Below are 8,916 nucleotides of genomic sequence, written 5' to 3'. Positions count from 1 at the left end.
CCAACGAAAGACGAAAGGAAGATCTTCTAGATATTAAATTAAATTAATAAATATATCAAATCATGTGAATATGACTGAAAATTTTATTTTTTCTGAAAAGGTGGTGTCTATTTATTTGTGACCACGCTGTGTATACTCTTTTATTCACCGCTAACAACGTAAATATTTCAGATGGTTTTATAACATGTAATATGCTGTCACAAACAATCATTCTTTATTATTCAGCGGACTAATTGGTTACTTATTTAAGCAGTTAGTCATCTGAATAATCAGGGATAATTAATTGTAATGGTATGTCACATGCTAGCTAAACACCTGAAGTATTTTAGGTTATTAGTGGTGGGTAAAGGCTAAACATCAAAAACAAATAAATTATTACTAAGTATGTAGTATTCCATCAGGCCTGAAGAGCCTTGTTATTTGGTGAAAGTCTTTGTTCTCACTGTATACAGCGGGTATAGTGATTTACATATTATTAAACATCGATCTTTTCATTAATTCCGAAGGTTTTATTAATAATTCATACGAAAAAGCAAACGGGACATATTGAGCAAACTGAAATATTTTGATATAAAGTTAAGGATTTATATCTACATATACTTCGTTTTTAAGCATGCAATTAATTTGCATTTCTCTGCATTTGTATTTCACCTTCCGGATACGAAGTTGTTTCAACAGCATGTCATGAAACTCACTGCAGCTGTGGACAAAAAAGTTGTATTTGGTGCTGAACAATGACTCCAGAGTGTCAGCTTTCAGCTGTGTTTTATTGCTTGTCCATGTTTTATTCATATAGGATAATGTACAATAAATCACATTATTCATTGACACTTCCCTGATAAATTTTAAAAAAAACGAAAACAGCTGGCTATCTTTCTAAACTCTTACAAGGACGAAAGAACACGTTAAGGAAATATTTCTATATCAGTAGGGTTACTTTACAGCTAGAAGTGGTTTAAGTTGTGAATTTCTTTTTTAAAAACGTGGGGATTTTCTGGGACACGAATAAAAAAAAGGGAATAAAAAAATGGTCACATTGTATATATATATATATATACGTACATTTATTTTAATTTAGATCATTGCAATAAAATTAGAAAGTATATGGAAACTTTAATAAAACAAAGCTTTTCTATTTGTTTATACAGCGTTGGTAGTACATTTTCTGCAGCATATTCTAATCCAGCATCGGTTAAACGTAATTAAGCCTACCCTTAGAAATCGATAACATATTTACGCATTTCCTTCATTTAAAACATCTAACTTGTTGCGCCCCCTCTCGAGCTTCTTTGCAACATTCAACCATCATGTAGATAATAGTGTGTTTGTGAATGAAGTTGAGTTTCTGTGAATGGAAGGAATTCACTACTACAAGTAAATTAGAACATGAATTAAACATCTGTAGTTTATGACTAAATCATTTATTAAGTAGATATAATAATTATATATTTTACTGCCGTTGTTAGTGCATTAGTTTCGTTGAATGAAAGTTTGTAAAAAATCTTACTAGGTAAGTTAAATAAGGGTAAGTTAACGTATACTATAGTATAGTCCGTAAACAAACGGTGAAATAAAAATTAGGGTTAACGCAAACTACAAGAGTACAACTATCCGTAACATTTGGTTCAGGCGGAATTTCTTTATCTTTATAGTATTTGGATGTTTATTACTTTTCAAATCCTGCTATGACTAATAATTTTAATAATTATATTGAGCTTTTGCAGTGCAAGTTAAGGAGTAATTTCAATTCTTGGTAAAGCTTTCATGTTCGGTAAAATAAACATATTTACAGGAGCAAGTGTAGTTTTTAATTATTTGATACATAATATTAATACATATATACAGTATAAGCTAATATAACCAAAAAAGACGTCTCCACTTTAGCATAACTTCGTGAAACTTTCTCAAATTCGAAGTTATTCTTTCATCTTTAGTTTATTTAAACCACTTAATTCAATAGAAACATCACACCTTTAATTTTTCATGACAGTAGTTATCATATAATATTAATAGGTGCTTCAGAAAATTTTTGAATTATCGCTGTATAATTGTCATGTGGTGAAATGCAGAAACATCTTTTAAGCCTTGTATTTTTAAAGATAAAAAAATCTTGTTTTATTCTGCAGTTGTAAAATATTCAAAATTTAGTGTAAAAAAATAAAGCTTATATTAGTATGTTTAAAAATAATATTAGTAGCTTGGTGAATCATAAATAAGTTGTAAATTAACTTTATTTCTACTGAAATACCTTTAGTAGATTAAAATCTGGTGCACTACTAAAATAGTATAGACACTATCAATATTTATAAATTTGAAATACATAAAATTACAGGATGAAGTGCTTAATATGAATAGTACTTTTTTTTTTTTGAGAAATCAAATATTTTGTGCAATGCAATATTTATTTCTAATTTGTTTGTTTTTTAACACAATCAGTACTGATGTAGAATTTTATTAATCAATAAAGTTTTATTATTTTAAATGGTTTTATTAAATACATTTATTACTAACCATCATGTTCAATATAATTTGATGTGAAATAATTTTTGTTTCACTAAACAAATATAATTTTAAATGGGTAGATAAAATTTCATTTCAATAGTTAATGTAAATGTAGAATGAATTAACTTGGATTGTGTAATTAGTATGAGCTTCGTGCAACTGGAAAGACTTTTGATGATGGTCACAAATGCAGGAGACAGATCTGTAATGTCACTTTTATTAGCATATGACAGGCCTTGGGATGTTCTATACTAATTTTAAATTTGTTTACTTTGAGTAATTTCATACCAATGTACTTGTAAAGGTTAATAAACTTTAATAAAATTAACTTTTTCAAGATCATCATGCCTATGCTGTTGTTCTCTTCTCTGAAATTTAGCAGCTCTCACCTTTTGTGAATGCTATTTTCTGTGTATAACAGCTGAGAGTGATAAATATGACATCAGTTATGCAATTTATTTATTTGATATAATTAACCAGAAAATATATATGAGAATTTTTTTTATATCTTCTTTTAAACTGTTCTCAATTGGAAGAGTAATGACTTTTTTAACCTAATTTTTACAGTGAGTTGGTAAACCCATTTTATACAACTGCTATGATATAGTTTATTAACATTATCAAAAGGTGTCTTTGTAGTTCTTGTGCTTTAGTAGAAGTTTGTATGTGTTAAATAGTTTGACAGTGAGAATTTTGTAGGTGTTTTAGGGCTGCTGTTGTGAAATTGCTAATACACATCAATAGTGATACATCCTGAAACTAATTTATAGGTGATTTACTGTTAGTGGCTGAATACTATATCAGTAAAGAATCTTGGAGCTTTTCTCTCAATTTACTAATAATTAAGTATTTGTAGAAACATTAAATGAGATATTTTTCTAATAATCACAAAAGTTAATTCTAGAAAACTTCCTAACAGTTTAGATGTAAAGCAATCATTTTATCTCTGTAGTAACAGCAGAATGTAATATTACTATATCAGATGGCAAAGAAAAAAAACCTTGAAAGAAAATTCCAGTAAATTTGCCTACCCAATAGCAAATCTGTCTTATTGTTTAATCCTTACGAAAAATTTACGTATAAAAATTACATTTGACATAATATCATGGTAAACTTGTGAATATTACAAGAAAGGATTCATATATAATAAAAGCTTTGACTGTATGGCCTTTTCAAAGTTGTTTTGTATGGGTAAACATATTGCTAGAGATAGGAAAAAACATCTCAAGAAAAAGTTTGATTCATTTGAATTAACACTTTATTCCATCAAGTGGGATTAACATTGGCTGAAATGTTTTAATAGAGTAGTAGATAAGCATAAGAATTTAAAACTTTGGGGTTTTATGTTTAGAATTGTTTGGTAAATCCTGTCATTACTATACAATTTTTATGAATCACATAAAGGTTTGAACATCTGAATTATGTCATCCACAGGTTAACAGAAGTAAATCTCTAGAATTCACCTAGATCTAGTTTCAATGTTTTTAATACCTAATCTCATTACTGAAAAAAACAAAACATTCCATAATTTAGGGTTATACATATAAATATTGAAATGAAATTAGATAATAAATAGTTTGTGAATTTATGAAATCTATGTGGGAGTTGAATTTTGAGCTTTTTTTTACATGGTGGTGGTGTAAGATAAAGCTGAACAAAAAATATGATAATTATAATAATAAAATACAGAAATTGTGGTTGCTCTGGAAAGAAAAAATCTGCAAACAAAAAAACTGGCCTTTTCTAATTTTTGTAAATTTTTATTTTTTCATTCAACTAGATGAGTAAGGGACAGAGAATTCATGTTTTCAGAACTATAGTTTACTAGTCTGACACAATGAACTGTAAAAAAAAAAATTGTCATGGTTTAGATTGGTGTAAAGGCTTTTGTCTGAATTATCACAACTTTAAATACAGTTTAAAATTTCTTAAGATTACAAAACTACACAATTATAACTGTGAACTGAGACAGTTTTGAGGTAAACTTTATGTCATTGGATTTAATATAGAAACAGCAGGAAAGGGAAATTGTTTTTAGTAAAACAAGCCATGTTTTTTAGGTTGTTACACAACTCTACATTTGAATTGTTAATGTAAACTAAAAATGAGCATGTACTAGGTGAAGACTGGGTATCCTGACTGCCCACTGATACTGTTTAGTAATTTGAACATCAAAACGTCAAATGTTCATAATAGTCAAATATTAGAAATGAGAGAAGTTTAAGCCTTGTGGGAAACAGTGGGTAAGTTTTTCATTTATTGAAAATGCTATCCTTATTAAGATGTAACTGACCCAAAACCAATAGGAGGAACTTTAAAGAAAAATAGATAGAAACTTAATTAATGTCATTGTTGCTAGAAAGTGATAATGAATGAAGGCAGAGATCAGTCACATAATGAAAACATTGGCATTCTTATAGGAAAAATGAAAAGACAGATAATCTCAATTATTTCTTGAAAAAATGATACAAGGTGTTCACCAGTCTATTGTTTTTTTGGTAAATTTTATTATTTTAATAAGTATTTGCTTTTTATTCTCACTTTTAATTATTGTTAAAGTGGTATTGTAGTTTTTTTTGCTTTTGTAACTGATATTTTTATATGTTGTATTATTGCATCAAAGTAGCTTTGAAGTAATATTTTGGTGGCTTTTGTTCAGGATTTATTGTTTCATAACCATTAAAAACAAGAGTAAAGTAGGAAATTAACATTGATGATAACTTGTTTGTTAATGCTGTGCTAAAATAAATTACATCCTTCCTAATCTCTTGTTTAATGTATAAGAGTTCAGTGATTATAGTTGAATTTTTTTATGCATATAATTAATTTCTAATGAGATGTTTTGATAGAAGCCACACATGTATCATTTAAACTTATAATTTCATAATTCTCTCAAGCAGGTTTTATAATTAATACACAGAATGTCAGAAGACTTGATTGGTAGTGAGGATGAGCCAGATTATTCAGTTTTTGAAAACAAAACTGGCCTAGCAGAAGATATGAAGTTTCTGGCAAGTATGCCAGAGCTGTGTGACGTTACCTTTTTAGTGGGAGAGACACGGGAACCAGTTTGCGCTGTGAAGGCCGTCCTAGCAGCAAGAAGCAGGTATTGTAGTTTATAAAAATAAATCGAAGCTACAAACTGAATCAAAAGTTATTCCTGATGTGCTTCTCTTTTGATTAGATAAGACATTTATAGATATTGATGATTTAAATCCATATAATTGTAAAGACAAATATTAACAATTACATTTCTCTGTTAACTATTGCGAGGGATTTCTGAGAAAATATCAATGTGCAATTTTAGATTATGGGACTGCGGCTATTAAAATGAAGCTTATTTTTAAATTGCTAACTTGCATTTTGTTATAAAAAAGGAAACTTCCTTTTAAGGTCTAAGTTTTCAAAATGTGTGTGACAAATGGTCAAACTGTGGTGTCATTATTGGTCATCCTATCTTGTATATAAAATGGTATCGTAGGTGCATATGGACCATCTTTACTATTCTGTTCCCCCCAAAAAATTTATATACGGGGATATGTTTTTGTAGCATCATTGTATTTGCATATATGCAAAATTGTATGCTTTTAATCTTCTTTGCTTAACTTCATCCATATGAAAGCTATACCAATGAATTGCAGGTCAAAATAAAACTGAAAACAAAAAAGTAGCTGTATTTCTTTCTTGTGTGCTACTCATTTTTAGGTCAGTTTCCTTAAACACATTTTAGATATGCATAAATTACAATATATTGTAAATCAACTTATTTATTGTTTACTAGTATAGACAGAAAATCTTAATAAATGTTTTCACAAATAAACTTTTGCTTTAATTTGGGAAACCAGAATTTAAATATAAATTCCAATTTTGAAAGACTTAATTTCAATTTAAGTTTGATATTGTCCAGGATTTTTCACCTTGGGTGAGTAACACTCTAACTAATGAGTAAATTTGTTGAAAGACTCGACTAGTTGTAGGGATTGATAGAAACTATGCTGACTAAACTACCACCATTTAATAGCATAGGAACATAATGTCTTCTGCATCATAATTAAGGCTTTGGAGGCCATTGTAAGTAAACAAGTTTGTTGCAAAACATACAGAAATTTTTGATGTAAAAATATGGGTTTGTATGAGTACTTTGGAATATCATTACATGTGTTTAACGGAAATGCATTTGGTGTATGGAAATGCTCTTGTATATACTCTATTTAATGAATGTGTATTTTTATGAGGGTATATGTGGAATTCTGTAACCCATAACAGCAGGATTATCATCATTACTCATCTGAAATAACAGGTATAGTATTACATACAAGTTTAGTCATGACATTTATTTGTTTATAAACCCAATAGTTTGTTAGCCCTCAAGTAATTTGTTTAGAGCCCTAATTTAAAATTCAAATTTTAAGAACTACAACGATTTCTGCTATGTGTTCCAATTCATGTTTTTCTTTGTAAACTGCAAACAACTCTTTCATTATATGCTATGCCCTGAAAATAATAATAACATCAAAAACATTGTAACTATTTGAACTTGCAGTTTTAAACCATTCAGATCATTTTAAGAAAGTTGTAGATGATATAAAATAATCTAGTTCTGAAATTAGTTTAATTCCTAATGAATAAACCTTGTTTTTGAAAATAATTTTGTTTTAAGAAATAGATACAAAATCTTGTTAATATTAATTATCTGGCTGACAGAAGATTTCCAAAAAATAAAGAAAAGCAAAGTAAAATAACAAAAAGTAAGTTCAATTTAAAACTGTAAAAAAAAATAAAAGAAGAGTAGAATTTGAGAAGAAGAGGATCAGGGCCAAATGCTGATTATTTATCAATTATACTAATCTAAAATATTGTTTAGGTGAAACAGCAGTGGCATATTTACTATTATAGCTTCAACACTGTAGATGACAGTTTTGTGTATTGCCTTTCTTTATATAAAAATAGTATAATTATATAGTTATAATTTTTTCCATAAAAACAAATTATATTTCAGAGTGTTTCACAAAATGTTGTATGGACAACAACAACAAACTCTGCGAGAAAATCCACAAAGAAAACGAGAATCAAGCAAAGAAACAAAATTAAAGCTATTCCTTAAAAGAAGCAGTGAGCCAATATTGAATATTCAGTTTCCCCAGGTAAGTACATTTTATTTTACCTAAATACAGTTATATGGTACTCTGGATACATATTATATTATGAAATGTATTGTTGTAACACCCTTAGAGAAAGGGTTTGTATGTTTTGTTGCTGGTTTCCTAAATGTGGTTCTCATTAGAAGTTTGATTCCAACTTTTTCCACTAACTTTTCATCTGATGGAATATATACTGCGACTGTTAAAAAACTTATTTAAATGTGTAATGGGTTTTTGAGGCCTTTCCTTCTCTCAGGTGGTTTTCCAAAGTTTGAGATGGATTCAGATTGGTGGGCTCTGGAATGGCCAAAGCAGATTCCAGACTTTTTTTGTGTGTGTGTACATCATGGTACTTTATAATTAATAAAAGGTGTGCTTCTTCCATAAACTGTTTCACTAGTGCAAACTGTGTAGCGGTGTTTAGAATATTACAGTGACAAAGCATTTATAGCTTCCTTAACTATTACTGGGAAACAAAGTTGAAACTAGCTTAAATAAACCCATACCATGACACTACTCTTACCACTCTTAAGAGTTAGGATGACACACCCACATTCAAAACATTCTTCATGCTGCTGTTGGACCAGTAGTGGGAGTTATTATTCTACACTATGATTTTTTGTTGTTTTCCCATCAAACCAGTTTTAACTCTCAAGGATTATTAGAGCTGATACCTTGCACCACATTTATGATAAGTTGCTTTTGGGTTGCATGTAACCTGTCTGTTAAATCACTAGCTACATTTGCTTAGTGGCTGTGCTCAGTGGCGTAGCAAGGGTTCTCAGCACCCAGGGGGCAAAGACACTTTTGGTGCCCCCACCTCTGAAATGTTTTGATTATTTGTATTGTGACTCATTACCCACTTAATGACAATAACATAAAAAATTAATTACCGCCTTACACAGGCCTAAAATAAAGTCACAATATAACATCTCACGATATTACAACTGTAAACCTGAAACTAATGAAGTATAGCCTACTAGGTGTACTTACATAATTTGTAAACCATTTTGATATTTATGCCATACAGTATTGTTGAAAGTCACATAGCTAAAGTAATCTTTCAAGCATGCAGAATAAATTTCTGTTCCCCTCGACGTGGATTCCTGTACGTGGTGAGGGGACCTCCCAGGGAAGGTTCTGTGCGTGGCGACCCGTGAAGGGGAGGAGAGGATCCTGGTGGTTGAGTGGTGTCTGGGGCACTGCAACACACCACTTTGGCCTTGAATTCCTGTAGATGGGTGGCCCCCCTAGGGTCAATCTCGAGAAGGCC

The 8,916-nt window shown here is 29.8% G+C and overlaps 1 protein-coding gene across 1 annotated transcript in view; it reads left to right on the top strand.

Annotated features, from left to right (window-relative positions):
• Positions 1 to 1,448: 1,448 nt before the first annotated feature.
• The window catches only part of LOC106462091 (serine-enriched protein-like), a 35,215-nt gene continuing 27,747 nt past the window's right edge, over positions 1,449 to 8,916 (top strand). The window contains exons 1-3 of the mRNA XM_022389231.1: positions 1,449 to 1,510; positions 5,403 to 5,608; positions 7,502 to 7,646. Of these exons, the coding sequence (XP_022244939.1) occupies positions 5,424 to 5,608; positions 7,502 to 7,646 (330 nt within the window). The 5' untranslated portion in view covers positions 1,449 to 1,510; positions 5,403 to 5,423. The remainder of the gene's footprint in view (positions 1,511 to 5,402; positions 5,609 to 7,501; positions 7,647 to 8,916) is intronic.

The sequence above is a fragment of the Limulus polyphemus genome, unplaced genomic scaffold (genome assembly GCF_000517525.1).
Source record: "Limulus polyphemus unplaced genomic scaffold, Limulus_polyphemus-2.1.2 Scaffold1091, whole genome shotgun sequence".
Classification (NCBI taxonomy): domain Eukaryota; kingdom Metazoa; phylum Arthropoda; class Merostomata; order Xiphosura; family Limulidae; genus Limulus; species Limulus polyphemus.
The sequence above is the reverse complement of the archived record's forward strand: the minus strand, read 5'-3'. Positions and strand labels throughout refer to the sequence as shown.